Genomic DNA, 20,851 nt, shown 5'->3' on the forward strand with positions numbered 1-20,851 from the left:
GGCATAATTTCAAATCTTGACCCGAGATGATAATTATGCTACATCATAATTTCCATGTGCCAACCTGGGCGGAATCCAAGTGGATTCACTTGTTTTACATGAAAAAGGCGAATCTGATGCTGATCAGAATTCTTGCCTCATTGATGAATGAACGGATGTTTTGATCAACTTTAGCTTGGGAAGGCTTACCATTGGCTACAGAAACGGGGAGGGAGGGTGAAGAGCAATGCATGTGTTGGGGACATCGTCTGTGAGATTATTAGCCCCCGTTGGACTTAGTCCAAAATGGGGGCTTATGGACTGGGTCTCGTCCGTTCGTCCGTCCATCCGTCCGCAACCATATCTCGGAGATGTATGGACGAATTTTGTTCATACTTGGCACAAAGACAATACATGACGGTCTATATATGCGCATCATTTTGTTTCATGGTGCGATCAAAGATGGCCGACTGGCAGCCATTTTAGTTGTAAAAAATCCGATGTTGAACACGTCCTCAACCATTACTTCAGAATGAAAACCAGAAAACCACCAGTCAGAATGCTATCACATTTGGATCACAACATTAGGCCAGGGACCAGATAAGCAACAGATCCATCGGTCCTAATTTTTCAAATCAAAATCGCTTTTCAAAACCAGAGGAAATTTGAAATCTTTTTCGATTGTAGGGTATGCAGTGTGAAAAACTATGATGATTTTCTTTACAATTATTTACTCTACCATGGACAACGATAGCATTAAAAAGACATTACCACTGATGCAATGTCTCATCGTCGATCTCATCGTTAATATGTGATTTCAAACTATCCCCAAGTTTGACCTGTAAATTCATCTCTTTGCTGTTGTCCGATCCATCCTCACGGTGCAATTATGAATGTGCATCTTTGTGTTTCTGTACTTTCACCTCCACCACCGAAGGTTTCGCCCCTTTATGTTTGTCTGTGAGCAGAATATTTCAAAAATGTATTGACGGATTTGGATGAAACTTGGTGGACAGGTTGGGTGTGTGACAACGAATTGATTAGATTTTGGTGAAGATCCGAACACGGATACTATAATTTTTTGAGTGATTCTTCACAATTGAGGGAACGGGCCAAAAACTATATAAGAGCATGATATTTCAAAAAGTTGTGGAGAGATTCTGACAAAGCTTGGTGGATGAATTGGTTAGGTGACAACAACAAGCCATTTCGATTTTGGGTCAGGTCTGAATCCAGACACGGCCTATCAGTGGGATACAAAACGTAAGCTGTTCAGCCTGGTGGGGAAGGGGGTGGGAGGTGTGCGCCCTACCGAGTGTCATTCCAATCTGAGTTGCGTTTTCTTGCTATTCCTTTTCGGAATAAAATTCCAGTAATTATAATATATTGGAATGAAATAAAAAAGAATTAAAATTGGCAAAATGTATTGTTTAGCATTTCGTGATTGTTGTGTTTGTTATGTTGATTTATTTTCCTTGTAGTCTACTTGCCAAGCCTATAGAGCCCTCTTGTGAACCCGGAAATGTTGAGTACCCCAACGTTTTAAGTTAGAAATGTACAGTATGGGTCCCCAGCACTTAGAAACTGCCGGATGCTAACTTGCATATGTTGGGCAATTAGCAAAATTAGCATTAATAGCATTAACCCTATCAAACATAGGCCTGGGACACTGAAATTTCTGTTTCGCTCTATTGCTCCGTTTGAATGCTTCGTGTGAGCAAACTATTTGAAGGATCTGTATGAAATTTGGACATAATACACTTAGACAGATATGCTTTCCGTGAGTGTTCTTATAAAAATTTCCTGCGATCAAAATTTCATGTGAAAAAAGGGATGTAAAAGCCGTGGATTTTTTTTCACCCAACATTTTTTTGCGCGGTTAGTGCCCCTACTCTCATGTTGAGCTACAGTTTCAATGTTAGTGTTTATTTGAACAGATCGTAACCTGGCACATTCAACGCACTAAGCCCCATCTCGCTAGCTGCTATAGTTTTTGAGATATTGAGTATTTAGATTAATTTTTAGTTTTTTTTTTGAGTATTCAAAATTTGCCTCAAATGTGCAAGACTCAAGCTCAAGGCAGATGAAAAGGTGAATGTGCAAGATGCATTGAAGATCGGACAGGACATGAGCACACTGTTCTCTTCATCACTTCCTGAGAGATTTCATGCGCCCATCTCAAATAAGGTGGTGACAATGACATTCACCAAAAAAAGAGTGAAGGTCAATGCAAAGATCATATGTGACCTTGAGGCGTTGTTTGCTCGGCTGCTGGTGGTGGGGAGCAAGAGAAGAATGGAGCTCTCTGCCCTCTTTGACTACGAGCTCGGCCCGGTCCCTGCATCCATCATCGATGAGTATGGATGCCTCAGGAAGGGTAACAAGTCTGTGATCGTCCAGCATCTTGGAATCCTTGCCCCCAATCCCCACCCACCACATGTTGTACTCGTTGATGCGTCGCAGCTCATCTACCACGTGGTGTGGCCATCGTCAGGCACTGTGGCTGACCTCGCAGCCAGCATGGGGCGCCGGCTTAATCGCTACATCACCGAAACATTTGTCATCTTTGACCGGTATGAGCAAGTCTCTGCCAAAGACCACGAGAGGCAGAGAGGAACTGGTACGTACAGTCATCTCTCTATATATCTCCATATGTGGGCAGTGTCTGCGTTGTCACTGAATGACTCCCTCAAACCTTCGTTTCTGTGGTTGTGAAGTGTTTTGAATTACGTGGTGGTGGTGAGGTGTTTTGAATTATGTGGTGGTGAGGTGTTTTGAATTACGTGGTGGTGAAATGGGGAGAGCTCAACAGAGTACCGACTCTCACTGACAACCCCTCTACCTAGCCGCGACAAAGTGATGAAGAACAAGACAAACAAACGGAGACTGGGTGAGCTCCTGTGCACACACAGCATAGGAGATCACATCAAGATGGTCAGCAAAGCAGACAGTATTGCCACTCATGACGAGGCTGACGTCTCCCTCATCTCATACATGTTGGATGCAGCCAGTCGCGGAGCTGAAACTGTCCGCATTCTCAGCGACGACACTGATGTTTTCGTACTCATGGTCTATTGGTGCTGGAAGGTGGGTATCACATGTAACCTGCAGATGGAGAGATGGGATGGCACTATTCTCAACATCAATTCGACAGTAGAGAATCTCGGTGAGCAGTGTCGCTCCATCCTGGCTATGCATGCTCTCTCCGGATGTGACACCACCTCCTATCCCACGGGGAAAGGGAAGGTGTCCGCACTCAAGGCCATGAGAGTAGTACCTGGTGACCTGCTTCACTTCATCGGAGAGGAGGGAGCTACTGATTTACAGATTACAGAGGCAGTGAGTGGTTTCTTCCTGGCTCTGTACAACGAGAAGGAGTCGGCATCTCTGAACGTCGCCAGATATGACATCTACCGAAAGCGCAAAACCCCCCCAGCACTGAAGACACTGCCTCCTACAGAGCACAACGCTCTCCTCCATGGACGGCGTGCCCATCTACAGGTGCTGCTTTGGAAAGCAGCAGACTGCCCTGACCCACCAGCTGTGGACATAACAGAGTTTGGATGGAATAAGAAGGAAGGCGAGAAGGGAGAGGAAGTCATCATGCCCATCCTGGATGCAAGCCCCGTTGCTCCTCCTGCCGTGTTGGAAATGATCAGCTGTAGCTGCAAAGCTGGGTTAAAGCCCTGTTTAACAGCAAAGTGCAGCTGCGTAGCTGCAGGCCTGGCCTGTACCAGCTACTGCTTCTGCAAAGGCTCTGATAGCACATGTTGCAACACACTCACACACTCACAGCAAGGAGAGCAATATGACAAGAATGTAGAGTCAGGAGAAGAAGATGAAGACGATGAGGATGAGTTTTATGATGAGGATATGCTTTATAACAGTGCAGAGTAGTAGAAGTGCAAGACGCTCTTTCTTGATGGACGTTTTATGTTGTGTAACTAGTGCACATATTTTTCAGCTCTGATAATTTTGGGTATACTTGTGTTTTAATTTTGAGGATATTATTTACCCATAGTCATATTATTCTAGTTTGGTATGGTACTTGCCTTTGTTACCTCTAATACCTGTGAATAAAAGTGGAGCAATAGAGCGAAACAGAAATTTCAGTGTCCCAGGCCTATGTTTGATAGGGTTAATGCTATTAATGCTAATTTTGCTAATTGCCCAATATATGCAAGTTAGCATCCGGCAGTTTCTAAGTGCTGGGGACCCATACTGTACATTTCTAACTTAAAACTTTGGGGTACTCAACATTTCCGGGTTCACATTGCTGGCAAGTAGACTATTGTTCTTTGTCATGAAGTGGCTATGGTGATGAAGAATGCCTAGTACGACTGGCCTATGGAGGAAAGGCAGATGCTTTTGGAGATATGGAGACATGCCAGGAAGGATAATAACTGGAGGAAGGAAAATGTCCACAAATCTTCGGCAGATTGGAATTAACTGGTCTGGGAACCAGAACAAGTTGAAGGCACCGAAGACCAAGTTCATGACAGTAGTTGACAATAACTTTTAGTGTCGTTGAAAAATAATTAATGGTGAGCTCGAGTCAACTTTAATGGCATCCTATGGTGTCATTTCAAGGACTGTGATGGGTTCACGCTCATTGACAGAGTACAGAGTTCTATGTCTCAGGCTGAAGTAGAGGAAGTAGTGGGTGAGGAGACAGACAACATTGTGGTGCCATGTTCCTCTTGACACTGATGGAAAAGGCAACTCTAAATGATGTGAATGATTTTGAAGTTGGCCTCTTTCTCCAACTTGGAATAATCATTTAAAAAATTAACAAAAATCAGCTTTAAGCACAACAAATGGATTTTAATTTCCACTAAAATAGGAACACCAATGACATGATGTATGCAGCCACCTTCCTAAATATACCTAAAACACACAACAAAACACAAACTCGATTGTATGGAAACAGTCCATCTCCATCAAGTCAATCGGCAAAAAAATTTGCAGGTTAGTACCAAATAATTACTTTAACAAAAAAATTTTTTTTTGCCGTCCCTGGGATGGATGTTAACCCTCTGGAGTCTACAAGCCGATTCTATCGGCTTCACGCATGCGCCGAAATGTCCACAAGCCGAATTTATCGGCTCTAACCGCATTCAAATTTACTACGCAATTACCGCCCAGAGTAGACTCCAGAGGGTTAAACTGAGCGTCCTGTCCACCGACATTCGTTGGTGGACGTTATGGAGATCCCACGGTGTCTTTCGCGAAGAGTAGGCGAGCTATCGCTGGTACAATGGACAAATTCCAAATTCCTGCCCAATCAGCAGAGGGCATCAGCGGAATAGCCATGCCCTCAGCCAATGATGCCACTCCACACCTTTGGGCTGCATTGGGATGAAGAGGAAGAATTGCGTGTTATTTTAAACTATGAGTTGACTCGTCAATTCAAATATAAAGTCGCATAAACGAATAGACATTTTGTTTGACATAAACCATAAAATAGAAGTGAGAGCTGCAACTCAAGGAAACCACAAAACCAAGCCTATTAGATTTGGCAAGAGTGGTCTACAACGCCCCCTATTGAAAAGGTTGGATTCAAGATGATGGATATTCAAATTTGTGAGAGTCCACCACAAGAAGGAAACATAAAGGGGAGATGTAGGATGGGAGCAGAGTTGGTGTTTGGAGAAGATAAAAAGTAGAGGAATTGGAGGAAAAGGGATGTATGGGGTTTGACAGGTGGGTGGGGGATGGTTGGTTCAAAAATTGTCATTTTCCCAAATGTAATAAATAAATAAATGCCTCCAATAGTTCAACAACATTATTTGTTATTTGTACCTTTACATGTGCCATCTTCATTATGTTCTTTATGGTGTCTTGCAATGCTGTCTCTAATCCTTGTTAATGTCTCCTGCATGTCAGCAGTGGACAAGGAAGAGACAAGCAGAAAAATCAGAAATGGTGAGGGAGCAAGGAATGGCCGGTTGTCATTGTCGTAGTAATAGTGATATTATATTGTATGGAATAATATTGCAATAGTAGTAACAGTTATTAGCCCATCCCACACACAACATGAGAAGAGGTTTTGCAATCACGTTTGTGTGTGTGTGTGTGTGTGTGTGTGTGTGTGTGTGTGTGTGTGTGTGTGTGTGTGTGTGTGTGTGTGTGTGTGTGTGTGTGTGTGTGTCTGGGCCGAAACTTTTTACCATTTGAGCTTTTGTCATCAAATTTTCAACAAACGTTTATTCTGAAAATATGAAGAAGACAAATTAATAATTTGTTCAAAAGGTCAAAGGTCAATGTCACATAAAATCATCAATTTTCATCCAATTGGCCTGAAATTTTAAGAATCTGCATATTGGGTCACTGAGTTGGTTCACCAATCAAAAGCTAGAAGCCGATTGTTTTTTTTTAGATTAAAAGGTCAAGGTTGCATAAAATATTAATATGTCAGTCATAACATGCCAGTGACCCATTTCATTGAGTGTAACCTGTGTTCTGCCAAGAAGGTCAAAAGCTCGAGGTCACAGAATCATCAATTTCCATCTGATTGACTTGAAATTTGAGCAGTGTTTGCATATTTGCATACGGAAGTATTTTCATCATGTTTAGCATACGGAAGAGGAAGAAGTCCGAATACAAAGCAGACACTGATGGGCTTGGCATTTTCAGATGCTTTGTAGTTGTTTCATTTATTTATTGTTATTATCATTACTATTGAAAATGGCAATGATTGAATTGCTTCAAATAAAGGATGGGAGTTCAGTGTACCTGGTGCAAATCAAATGAGGTGTTGCGCTGTTGTTGATTCAGCTTCCACTCTCCAAAGAGCAATTGGGCTTCATCGATGCTCAGGTCACCAACTTTCACCTGTTCCTGCAGCCAGATGAGCCACTCTTGCCCGCTACGTTGGCTGTGCTGCATGTTGACCGAGTGCTTTACACGAGAACTCGTCCTGACTGTCACGTACAAACAGGAAAAAGCCTTTCGCCCTCTACAAACATGTGTGCCAAAAAGATTGCAGTCAACTCTCACCAATTTATATATATGTATATATAGAGAGAGAGAGAGAGAGAGAGAGAGAGAGAGAGAGAGAGAGAGAGAGAGAGAGAGAGAGATAGATAGAGAGAGAGAGAGAGAGATAGATAGATAGAGAGAGAGAGAGATAGAGATAGAGATAGAGATAGAGATAGAGATAGAGATAGAGATAGAGAGAGAGAGAGAGAGAGAGAGAGAGAGAGAGAGAGAGAGAGATAGAGATAGAGATAGAGAGAGAGAGAGAGAGAGAGAGAGAAAGAGATAGACAGACTTACTGAGGAACGGGCTTATTTTAGCTGAGGATAATGACTGTACCTGAGTTGCTGTGTTGTCATGATTCACACCAATCATAATACAAACAATTATTTTACACAAATTTATTTGTAGTGTTTGTGATATTACATTTTTATAAACAATTTAGGTTGAAGATTTAGGTTGAAAAAATATATAAAATTAAAAAAAGAACCCCTCAGCACATACATATGGGAGAGGTAGGTGCAGACTGGAACTTTGGGATGATTATACCTCACCACCACGTAATTAAAACACCTTACCACCACGTAATTAAAACACCTTACCACCACGTAATTAAAAACACCTCACCACCATGTAAATCAAAACACCTCACCACCACGTAATTCAAAACACCTCACCACCACATAATTTAAAACACCTCACCACCACATAAATGAAAACACATTACCACCACATAATTTTAAAAACCTCACCACCAAGTAATTCAAAACACCTCACCACCACATAATTTAAAACACCTCATCACCAACTAATTCAAAACACCTCACCACCACATAATTTAAAACACATCACCACCACATAATTTAAAACACCTCATCACCAACTAATTCAAAACACCTCACCACCACATAATTTAAAACACATCACCACCACATAATTTAAAACACCTCATCACCAACTAATTCAAAACACCTCACCACCAAGTAATTCAAAACACATCACCACCACATAATTTAAAACACCTCATCACCAACTAATTCAAAACACCTCACCACCACATAATTTAAAACACCTCACCACCACATAATTGAAAACATTACCACCACATAATTTTAAAAACCTCACCACCAAGTAATTCAAAACACCTCACCACCACATAATTTAAAACACATCACCACATAATTTAAAACACCTCATCACCAACAAATTCAAAACACCTCACCACCACGTAATTCGAAACACCTCACCACCACGTAATTAAAAACAACTCACCACCATGTAATTCAAAACACCTCACCACCATGTAAATCAAAACACCTCACCACTACGTAATTCAAAACACCTCACCACCACATAATTTAAAACACCTCACCACCACATAATTCAAAACACCTTACCACCACATAATTTTAAAAACCTCACCACCAAGTAATTCAAAACACCTCACCACCACATAATTTAAAACACCTCATCACCAACGAATTCAAATCACCTCACCACCATATAATTAAAAACACCTCATCACCAAGTAATTCAAAACACCTCACCACCACATGATTTAAAAATACCTCACCACCACATAATTAAAAACACCTCACCACCACATAATTAAAACACCTCACCACCACATAATTAAAAACACCTCACCACCACATAATTCAAAACGCCTCACCACCACGTGATTGAAAAATACGTCACCACCACATAATTAAAAACACCTCACCACCACATAATTAAAAACGCCTCATCACCACGTGATTTAAAAACACCTCACCACCACATCATTTAAAAACACCTCACCACCACATCATTTAAAAACACCTCACCACCACATAATTCAAAATACCTCACCACCAAGTGATTCAAAACCACCACCACGTTATTAAAAACACTTCACAACCACGGAAACAAAAGTTTCAGGGAGTAGTTCAGTGACAACAGACAATGCCCAGATATGTCGATATAGATAAATGACTGTACCTGAGTTGCTGTTTTGTCATGGTTTACACCAATCATAATTCAAACAATCATAATGCACAAATGTATTTGTAATATACGTGATATTACATTTTATAAACAATTGATGTTTAAAAAAAAAAAAATCCCAAAGAAATTCAAAAAAAAAAATATGGAAAATTTTTCTAAAAACATATCTCAGATGTATATATATAATATGGCTTGGGGTGGATTAAGCATGAGCGATGGGGAAAGGCATGTGTGAAAGAGAGGAGGAAGATGCTTGAGAGGGAGGTGAGAAGAAAGGAAGAGGAGGGGAGATATGTGAAAGCAGTCGGTCAGGCACAGCAAGGTGCTTGGACTAATTGGGAAGGTGTGCAGGTGAGGATATTGAAGTGGCAAGAGATTTGGAGGATGGAGCCAATATTGTTGAATTTCCTGTTGCGGGCAACGTAAGATGTGCTTCCGTCACTAGTAAACTTGAGGTTGTGGGGGTTGTTGCAGGAGGAGAGATGTTATTTGTGTGGAGGTGTGGGAAAGGTGCAGCATGCACTGAGTGCATGTTCAGTCGCATTGGCAGCAGGACAATACAGGTGGCGACATGATCAGGTGCTGGCGGTGGTGGTGCAGATGGTGCAACAAAAGGTGCTGAGGTCGAGAGAAAGAAGAGTGGAGAAGGAGACTGATGGGGGAGAGGTGTGGTTTGTCAAAGAGGGCCAAGTGGTAAGAGGTGGAAAGAGGAGGAGGTGGAAAGCAAGAGGGCTGTCAGATGCTTGTGATTGGCAGGTGGTGGCAGACATAAAGCCACAATTGGTATTCCCAGAGGAGATCTGTGTGACAAGGTTGCGGCCTGACATTGTCATTTGGTCAGGTGCAACAAGACAGGTCATCTTAGGGGAATTGTCGGTACCTTGGGAAGACAATATGGAGGAGGTGCACGAGAGGAAGAGAGGGAAAGTACAGTGAGCTGGAGGCAGAGTGATGGGAGAAGGGTTGGCGAGTTTCGTGTCAGCCATTTGAGGTGGGGTGCAGAAGGTATATTGGCAATTCCTTTTCTGCATTTCTTGCTCGGCTTGGAGTGTGTGGGACAGAAAGAAGGAGGATGTGTGACAAGGTGGCCCAGGTTGCCTTGAAAGGCTCATTTTGGATATGGAGGAGGTTTATGGAGGCACGTCGAACGTAGGTTGGTTTTTTTTTTGGTTTTTTTTGTTACTATTTATTATTTCTTATTTTGTATATATGAGTGAGTGGGTGAGGGAGTGTGTTATTGCATGAATTAATTTTTGCATGAGTGTGTTTTTGTATGTTGAGTGGTGTATGTTGTAAGGGTAGGTGGTTGGTTGGTGTTGTGTGTGTGTGTGTGTGTATGGGTGTGTATGTGTGTGCATGAATGATCTGGTGTGTTTTGTTGGTGAGTGGTGAAGGGTATAAAGGTGGGTGTTTGAGTGTTCCACCGTGTTTGTTTGGTGCTGTGGATTCTGGATGCGGAGGTGTTGTTGTTGTAGTATGCGTTCGCACTGGCTGGGGGTGGGGGTATGTACGCATCCAGGTGTAGTTGCTGCATGTGGATGTGTATGTGCCCCTGCTGGCCCACCTTAGCTGACCGTATCGAGGTTGAAGGGGCGAAACGGGATGATGCTGAGGACCTCGACTGAGGACCCGGTCAGTGCGGCACACTTGTGACCGGGTGTGTTTTGAACTTATGTATATATGTATCTATCTATATATATATATATATATATATATATATATATATATATATATATATATATATATATATATATATATTACAGAGATCATACAAACTGGAGAAAACTTTAATTGGCGAGAGTTATTTATTAATCTTTTAATGCTGTTTATTAATGTTATTTATTAATCCTGCTGCACAAGTGACGGCTAAATATACGAGCACTATGACTGAGGTGTATATGTGTATGTACGGCCTTGCAAAGTGAGGTGTGCCTGACGTTTCAGGATTAGATTTTCCTCAGAGAAAAAAAAACTTTTTTACTCATATTTTTGCCTTTACTCTGAGACGTGCAACTCAGGTAACATGTCAGCCACCTCCAAGGTGAGCACTCAAAATGTCAGCCACACCTCGTTTCTTATAATAGTGAACACATTTTTATCGCCTTTCAGTCGATAAAAAACCCATTATGTGACGTTGACCTTTGATCTTTTGACCAAATTATGAATTTGCCTTCTCCATTTTCTCATAATAAAGCTTTGTTGAAAATTTGATGGCAAAACTCAATGGCAAGTTTAAATTTCAGGTCAATTGGATCAAAATTGATGATTTTATGTAATGCTGACTTTTGACCTTTTGACAAAATCACTAATTTGTCTTCTCCATTAATTTTATTTAATTGCAAGTGGTACAGATGAGTTCATCAAGTTTAACAGACTTGGTGGCATAATGGTTGGAGAATCTGCTCTGAGTCTGGGAAGTCAGTGGTTTGATTCCGACCATGGGTGTCCAGCCAAAATCTTAGAATGGTGCATTCTGCTTCCCCAATTGACAATCAGCATTTAGGACATAGAGTCGAAACAAATTATGGTTTGGCATCCCATGGAGGGGGGGACATTTCTCCTCAATTGCCTCACAGACTATGGAGAGACAAGTGACGTCGCAAAATGGCGTCGTCAATACCGAGGTTGTCCACAGGAAGTCAAGCCATTTTCCCAAAGATTAGCAGCTGTGTTTGTCTGAAGCCACGTCCAGCTCTTCCATGAGACTTACACCATGTAAACAAAAATGAAATTCATTCAAAGTACAAAAATTTGTGAATGAAGTGAACGTCATCTCAAAAAGTGAACGTCATCTCGGGATATGCTCCGCAGGTTGGTCGGAGCGATGAAGAGAAGGACAAGTTCTGGTGTGCGATAGAGAAGCTGATGGAAAACGTGAAAGATGAGGAAGTTGTTGTGGTCGGAGGAGACCTAAATGGACATGTGGGAAGGAGTATGGATGGTTTTGAGGGAGTTCATGGGGGTTACGGATATGGTGTGAGAAATGGAGAAGGTGAAAGGATTTTGGAGTTTGCTGATGGAGCTGTTTTGTTGATTTGTAATACTCAGTTCCAGAAAGAGGATAATAAGCTTGTTACATACACGTCAGGTGGGTCGACGACAACCGTTGACTACCTGATGGTGCGTAGGCGAGATAGGGGGCACCTCCGCGACACAAAGGTGATCCCGGGGGAGGAGGCTGTTTCACAGCACCACTTGGTTGTCTGCGACATAAGGGTGAAAGGTGCGAGAAGAGCTCGGTGGGTGAAGTACCAACCGAGAATGAAGGTGTGGAAGTTGAAAGAGGTGACAGCAAGGGAGGCATTAAAAGAGAGGATGAGTAGGGTGGAGGATGAAGTGGTTGAGCTTGAAAGTGGTTGGATGTCAATGAAAGATAGTGTGTTGGGAGCCGTTGAGGTATGTGGATGGACAAAAGGACCACCGAGGCACTCGGAAACATGGTGGTGGGATGATGAAGTTGGAAAGAGGATTGACGAGAAGAGGAAGAAGTTCAAGGAGTGGCAGAAAGCGAAGGGTACGGGAGCAGAAAAAGCAGAGCATGAAAGTTATAAGGCAGCCAGGAAGGCTGCAAAGAAAGAGGTAGCAAAGGCGCAGGAGGCATGTAGGAAAATGTTCGGAGAACGCTTGGATTCGGAAGAGTGTAAGAGAGCAGTTTTCAGGATTGCAAAGCAGATAGCGAAAGAGAGGTGTGATGTGATGGGGGTGAGTTGCTTGAAGGATGAAGTGGGACAAATCGTTGTGGACCCAGATGGAATTAAAGGATGATGGAAAAGACATATGGAAATGCTGTTGAATGCAGAGAATGAATGGGATGGCAACATAGAGAGTAACCCAGTTTTAGGACCGGCAGAGAAGATAACTGAGATGGAAGTTGAGGAAGCGATAAAAGCAATGAAGAGTGGAAAAGCGGGAGGGCCGACGGGAGTTGTGGGAGATATGTTGAAGGCAGCAGGAAGTTGGGGTGTGAAGAGAATGACAGAGATCTGTAATCTGGTGGTGAAAGAAGGCCGCATTCCAGTGGATTGGGAACTGAGTACCCTCGTCCATCTTTACAAAGGGAAAGGTGACCCTCTGGAGTGTGGCTCGTACCGAGCGATAAAGTTATTGGAGCATGGAATGAAGGTATTGGAAAGGGAGTTGGAGAGGAGGATAAGGAAGAAGGTGAAGATCGACGAAATGCAGTTTGGATTTATGCCAGGAAGAGGAACGACAGACGCGCTTTTCATTGTGAGGCAGTTGCAGGAGAAGTACATGGAGAAGAGGAAGAAGTTGTTTCTTGGGTTTGTTGATCTGGAGAAAGCATTCGATCGGGTTCCACGCGAAGTATTGACATGGGCATTGAGGAAGTTAGGAGTGGAGGAATGGTTGATCAGAGTAGTGATGGAAATGTACAAAAGAGCGCGCACAGCTGTAAGGATGAAGGACGGGAACAGTGGTGAGTTTGAGGTGAAGGTGCGAGTGCATCAGGGGTCGGTACTAAGTCCACTACTATTTGTAGCTGTGATGGAGGTGCTGGCTTAGAACATAAAGGAGGGTTTACCGTGGGAGTTGTTGTATGCAGATGATCTGGTGTTGATTGCGGAAAGTATGGATGGACTGAAGGAAAAGATGAACAAGTGGAAGGAATGTATGGAGACAAAAGGTCTGAAGGTGAATATCGGAAAGACGAAGGTGATGGCAAGTGGTAAAGCATGTGGTGAGGTGGAAAGAACTGGGAAGTGGCCATGTGCTGTGTGCAGGAAGGGTGTCGGAGTGAACTCCATTCAATGTACAATGTGCGCTGAGTGGGTTCATGAAAAATGTAGTGGTCTGAGAGGGTCATTAACCAGTGTGGCAGCTACATTCAAATGTAAGGTGTACACAGAGGGAGCTGCATATTGAGGAAATGTTGAGTTGGATCTTGGAGACGGCGTGAAGCTGGAAGGTGTGAAAACATTTTGCTACCTCGGAGACATGCTGAATGGAGAAGGTGGATCAGACTCGGCAATGGTTGCTAGAGTGAGATGTGCATGGAAGAAGTTTCGGGAACTGAGTGGCGTGCTGATGAGGAGTGGAGTGTCGTTGAAACTGAAGGGAAAGGTGTATGCTGCATGTGTGAGAAGTGTTATGATTTATGGGAGCGAGACATGGGTAATGAACGTAGAGCAGCAACGATCGCTGGAAAGGGTGGAAATGTGAATGGTTCGGTGGATGTGCGGAGTATCGTTGAGAGACAGGAAGACAAATGATGAATTGCGAAAGATGATGGGAATAGAGCCTGTGATTGATGCTGTGAAGAGGAACAGGTTGAGATGGTTTGGTCATGTGTTGAGGAAGGATGAAAGTGACTGGTTGAGAAGAGTGATGGAAATTAATGTAGAAGGAAGTAGAGGACGGGGAAGACCGAGAAAGACTTGGCTAAAGATGGTGGAAGAAGAAATGCGGGCAAGGGGGTTAACAAGGAGAGATGCAGCAAATAGGGCAAAATGGAGAAGATTGTCATGGGGACCTCAAGGCTAACCCCCGCTCTAGCAGGGAAAATGGCCTTAAAATGCATGTTGTTGTTGTTGTATTCAAAGTACAAAAATATTTATGATACAGCAACAAATTGATCAACATTTAATGTACACTGGAAAATTCAGTTGAGTCACACGAGGCATACTTGTTGGTAGAGATGTCATCATGTCTTCATACACGTTTTCTGGGTCCTTTTCCTGAACCTTGAGGGATGGTTCATGTTTCATAGTTTCATAAGTACAAATGTTGTCAGAAATTTCATTCTAAGGAAGGAAGGAGGTGATGAAGGGCAGAGGAATATGAATTATGCAGACACAGATATCAACTTGTTTTCCTGCTCTTTCCTGTTTGTTGTCAAATTGTTTGAATAGAACTCACACGATTCCTTTGATCGCTAAACCTCATGTTAACCCAAACAATAAACAAAGCACTAATTCTCGGTGCTAACGCTAGGTTCTCCACTGCCTTGAGATCTAAATTCCTCAAACTCAAAAATGTAAAATTGACTCAAAACAGTGGCAAAGGATGAGTCCGTCTCACCCACGTGTTAGGAAAAATGGATTGTTTACCATAGACATACCCTAACTCAATCCATGCACACGATCTCCATATGCAGGTTTCAGAAGGTGGAATGGTGCCCTCCCAGGTTTTAGTGTGTGTGTGTGTGTGTGTGTGTGTGTGTGTGTGTGTGTGTGTGTGTGTGTGTGTGTGTGTGTGTGTGTGTGTGTCCGTCCAGGCCGTGCTTTTTTTAAACATTTGAACTTTTGTCATCAGATTTTCAATAAAGATTTATTGCAAGAACATGAAGACAAATTAATAATTTGATCAAAAGGTCAAAGGTCAATGTCACATAAAATCATCAATTTTCATCCAATTGGCCTGAAATTTTAAGAATCTGCATATTGGGTCACTGAGTTGGTTCACCAATCAAAAGCTAGAAGCCGATTGTTTTTTTTTAGATTAAAAGGTCAAGGTTGCATAAAATATTAATATGTCAGTCATAACATGCCAGTGACCCATTTCATTGAGTGTAACCTGTGTTCTGCCAAGAAGGTCAAAAGCTCGAGGTCACAGAATCATCAATTTCCATCTGATTGACTTGAAATTTGAGCAGTGTTTGCATATTGACATACGGAAGTATTTTCATCATGTTTAGCATACGGAAGAGGAAGAAGTCCGAATACAAAGCAGACACTGATGGGCTTGGCATTTTCAGATGCTTTGTAGTTGTTTCATTTATTTATTGTTATTATCATTACTATTGAAAATGGCAATGATTGAATTGCTTCAAATAAAGGATGGGAGTTCAGTGTACCTGGTGCAAATCAAATGAGGTGCTGCGCTGTTGTTGATTCAGCTTCCACTCTCCAAAGAGCAATTGGGCTTCATCGATGCTCAGGTTACCACCAACTTTCACCTGTTCCTGCAGCCAGATGAGCCACTCTTGCCCGCTACGTTGGCTGTGCTGCATGTTGACCGAGTGCTTTACACGAGAACTCGTCCTGACTGTCACGTACAAACAGGAAAAAGCCTTTCGCTCTCGACAAACATGTGTGCCAAAAAGATTGCAGTCAACTCTCACCAATTTATATATATGTATATATTTATATATATATTTATATATATATTTATATATATATATATATATATATATATATATATATATATATATATATATATATATATATATATATATATATATATATATATATATACATACAGTCATGTGAAAAAGTAAGTACACCCCATGTAAAGTTTTGACTTTTTCAACATATTTCAACATACAGCTATTTGATCTTCATTTCAACGATATTGATAGATAAAGGTGATATAATATAACAAATATCATGAAACATTTACATTTTGGAGTCCATTGTATCATTTAAATAAACATAAATGCAAATTTCGCATGTGGAAAAAGTAAGTACACCCTTGGCTCTAATAGGTGGTATTGCCCCCTTTGGCAGAAACAACCTCAAGTAGGCATTTCTTATAACTGTCTACCACTCTCTGACATCGACTGGGAGAAATTTTTGCCCACTCCTCCATGCAGAATTCTTTCAGCTGTGCGATGTTTGAGGGGTTTCTTGAATGCACAGCTCGTTTCATATCCCCCCACAACATCTCGATGAGATTTAGATCCGGGCTTTGACTTGGCCATTCCAGAACCCTCCATTTCTTTCTTTTCAGCCATTCCTTGGTGGATTTACTGGTATGTTTAGGGTCATTGTCATGTTGCAAGGTCCACCTTCGGTTGAGCTTCAACTTTCCGACAGATGGCCTCACATTATCGTCAAGCACCCTCTGGTACAATGAAGAATTCATAGTGAATTCTATGATGGAGAGCTGCCCAGGCCCTGATGCAGCAAAGCTGCCCCAAACCACAATATTTCCACTATCATGCTTTAAAGTTGGTGTCAGGTTCTTGTGGTCAAATGCCATCTTTGGTTTTCGCCAAACATGTCTTCTGGTACTGTGGCCAAATAGCTCTACCTTTGACTCATCGGTCCAGAGCACATTGTTCCAGAAGTGCTGGTCTTTGCCTAGGTGTTCATTGGCAAACTTTAGTCTTGCCCTGATGTTCTTTCTGGACAGCAACGGTTTCCTCCTGGCACACCTCCCATGCAGATCAAATTTGTGCAGCCTCTTTCTAATGGTAGACTTGTGCACTTTGACATCAACAGTGGCAAGAGGTACCTGTAGGTCCCGTGATGACATTCTGGGGTTCTTAGAGACTTCTTTCAGCATCTTGCGGTCTGCTCTCAGGCTGAACTTGCTGGGGCGGCCTGGCCTGAACAAGTTGGCAGTTGTTTGGAATCTTCTCCACTTGTAGATGATCTTCTGGACAGTCGAATGATTGATTTCAAATTGTTTGGAGATCTTTTTAAATCCCTTCCCAGACTCGTAGGCATCTATAACCTTCTTTCTGAAGTCCTCGGAGAGCTCTTTTGATCTAGGCATGGTGACGCGGCACACTTCAACAACATAGAGCAAACCAAACTAAAAATGTCTGAGGTTTAAATAAGACAGGTTCCTCCAAAATCCTCTCTAACGATGTTCTAATCATTTGCACCTGAGCTGGTGCACCTGATTCTAATTTTAGGTATTTGAAGTAGTGATAAATGTAGGGGTGTACTTACTTTTTCCACAAGCGAAATTTGCATTTATGTTTATTTAAATTATACAATGGACTACAAAATGTAAATGTTTCATGATATTTGTTATATTATATCACCTTTATCTATCAATATTGTTGAAATGAAGATCAAATAGCTGCATGTTGAAATATGTTGAAAAAGTCAAAACTTTACATGGGGTGTACATACTTTTTAACGTGACTGTATATATATATATATATATATATATATATATGTTGGAACCCATCTGTGGATCGGTCACATCGGCCGATGGGTCTGACCCATCTGTGGATGCATGAGAAATGACAATGCAGACCCATCGGCCGATGGGTCTGCGCCATCTGCGGATGTGTTGTTCACCTTGAAGGAATGTGTTGACAGAATGGTGCTCTTCAATCAGGTACACACATTGACAGAATCTTCAATAGATTTATTATCTATTTCTACCCATCTATTTATACATTTTGTCAATACATTTTGTAATTAACAGATACATGGCAGTTTTAGTAAAGCTTTACATAACATACTCAACATTCATACAAAACATTAGGTGTTCTTCTGATAATGGTGGAGGGGAATGTTAAATTCCTTTATATTAAATTAAATAAAATAAAATTTAAATTAAATAAAATAATAAATTTTAAATTTTAAAAATAAAAGTTAACTAAAACATTTAAAAATCATCTGTTAAATTCCTACCACATGTAATTCCAATGACTGTGTACCTGATTGAAGAGCACCATTCTGTCAACACATTCCTTCAAGGTGAACAACACATCCGCAGATAGCGCAGACCCATCGGCCGATGGGTCTGCATTGTCATTTCTCGTGCATCCACAGATGGGTCAGACCCATCGGCCGATGGGACCGATCCACAGATGGGTTCCAACATATATATATATATATATATATTACAGAGATCATACAAACTGGAGAAAACTTTAATTGGTGAGAGTTATTTATTAATGTTTTAATGCTGTTTATTAATGTTATTTATTAATCCCGCTGCACAAGTGACGGCTAAATATACGAGTACTATGACTGAGGTGTATATGTGTATGTACGGCCTTGCAAAGTGAGGTGTGCCTGACGTTTCATGATTAGATTTTCCTCAGAGAAAAAAAAACTTTTTACCTTCGCAAAAGCGGAAGGTTATGTTTTGATCGCTGTGTATTTATTTGTATGTCTGTATGTGTGTGTGTATGTTATTCGCATAACTCAAAAAGTATTCAACCGAATTGCATGAAATTTGGTGGGATGATTGGTTATTATACGGGACACATTTGATTAGATTTTGGGAGCAATCGGGTCAAAGGTCAAGGTCAAGGTCACGAAAAGGTCAAAATCGTATTTTTACCAAGTACAGAACAGTAGCTGCGGCGAAGGTATGCGCTCTACCGAGTGCCCGTTCTAGTTTACTCATATTTTTGTCTTTACTCTGAGACGTGCAACTCAGGTAACATGTCAGCCACCGCCAAGGTGAGCACTCAAAATGTCAGCCGCACCTCGTTTCTTATAATAGTGAACACATTTTTATCGCCTTTCAGTCGATAAAAAACCCATTATGTGACGCTGACCTTTGACCTTTTGACCAAATTATGAATTTGCCTTCTCCATTTTCTCATAATAAAGCTTTGTTGAAAATTTGATGACAAAACTCAATGGCAAGTTGAAATGTCAGGTCAATTGGATCAAAATTGATGATTTTATGTAATGCTGACTTTTGACCTTTTGAGAAAATCACTAATTTGGCTTCTCCATTAATTTTATTTAATTGCAAGTGGTACAGATGAGTTCATCAAGTTTAACAGACTTGGTGGCATAATGGTTGGAGAATCTGCTCTGAGTCTGGGAAGTCAGTGGTTTGATTCCGACCATGGATGTCCAGCAAAAATCTTCGAATGGTGCATTCTGCTTCCCCAATTGACAATCAGCATTTAGGACATAGAGTCGAAACAAATTATGGTTTGGCATCCCATGGAGAGGGGGACATTTCTCCTCAATTGCCTCACAGACTATGGAGAGACAACTGACGTCGCAAAATGGCGTCGTCAATACCGAGGTTGTCCACAGGAAGTCGAGCCATTTTCCCAAAGATTAGCAGCTGTGTTTGTTTGAAGCCGCGTCCAGCTCTTCCATGAGACTTACACCATGTAAACAAAAATGAAATTCATTCAAAGTACAAAAATATTTATGATACAGCAACAAATTGATCAACATTTAATGTATACTGGAAAATTCATTTGAGTCACACGAGGCATACCTGTTGGTAGAGATGCCTTCATGTCTTCATACACGTTTTCTGGGTCCTTTTCTTGAACCTTGAGGGATGGTTCATGTTTCATAGTTTCATAAGTACAAAAGTTGTCAGAAATTTCATTCTAAGGAAGGAAGGAGGTGATGAAGGGCAGGGGAATATGAATTATGCAGACACAGATATCAACTTGTTTTCTTGCTCTTTCCTGTTTGTTGTCAAATTGTTTGAATAGTCCTCGCACGAGTCCATTGATCGCTAAACCTCATGTTAACCCAAGCAATAAACAGAGCACTAACTCCAGGTGCTAACGCTAGGTTCTCCACTGCCTTGAGATCTACATTCCTCAAACTCAAAAATGTAAAATTGACTCAAAACAGTGGCAAAGGATGAGTCCGTCTCACCCACATGTGACGGAAAAATGGATTGTTTACCATAGACATACCCTAACTCAATCCATGCACACGATCTCCATATGCAGGTTTCAGAAGGTGGAATGGTGCCCTCCCAGGTTTTAAAGCGTGTGTGTGTGTGTCCGTCCGTCCATGTCCTGGAGTACGATAGTGCCACCCCTGCCACAACAAATGTGTAAAATAGTGAGAAGAATATGTAGAGTGAGGATATACGCCTTTTAAAGCCATACCTTTTGTTCTCTTTCTCTTTTTCTTTCTTTCTCTCTCTCTCTCTCTCTCTCTCTCTCTCTCTCTCTCTCTCTCTCTCCCTCTCTCCCCCCCTCTCTCTCCCCTTCTCTCTCCCCCCCCCCCTCTCTTTCCCTTTCTCAATTTTTCACTTAATTTAATCAAACGCTTAATTTGCTCTTGATGTGTTCATAGCTCTTGCGTGAGCATTTCCTTTAAAATTGTTTGTGGTTTCTGTTTGTGTCCTCACCTTTGGTTGGTAAAATTTTTATACTTGCTGATTTCTTTTGAATATCCTTTGTTCTTTTTTGGTGTGTTTATGATCCTTATACAATGTTTCTTTGAACTCGTTGCTTGGTTTAACACTGCTTTGTGGAATGGTT

The 20,851-nt window shown here is 41.6% G+C and overlaps 1 protein-coding gene across 2 annotated transcripts in view; it reads right to left on the reverse strand.

The window, feature by feature from the left end:
• The window catches only part of LOC137415684 (uncharacterized), a 403,425-nt gene that overhangs the window by 39,809 nt on the left and 342,765 nt on the right, over positions 1-20,851 (reverse strand). For both annotated transcript variants that reach the window (XM_078783187.1, XM_078783188.1), the window contains 5 exons: positions 19,840-19,957; positions 15,755-15,945; positions 14,585-14,702; positions 6,715-6,902; positions 5,782-5,854 (listed from right to left, as the gene is read on the reverse strand). In XM_078783187.1, the coding sequence (XP_078639313.1) occupies positions 5,782-5,854; positions 6,715-6,902; positions 14,585-14,702; positions 15,755-15,945; positions 19,840-19,957 (688 nt within the window). The remainder of the gene's footprint in view (positions 1-5,781; positions 5,855-6,714; positions 6,903-14,584; positions 14,703-15,754; positions 15,946-19,839; positions 19,958-20,851) is intronic.

This window comes from Myxine glutinosa, chromosome 8, assembly GCF_964187855.1.
Source record: "Myxine glutinosa chromosome 8, kmMyxGlut1.1, whole genome shotgun sequence".
Taxonomy (NCBI): domain Eukaryota; kingdom Metazoa; phylum Chordata; class Myxini; order Myxiniformes; family Myxinidae; genus Myxine; species Myxine glutinosa.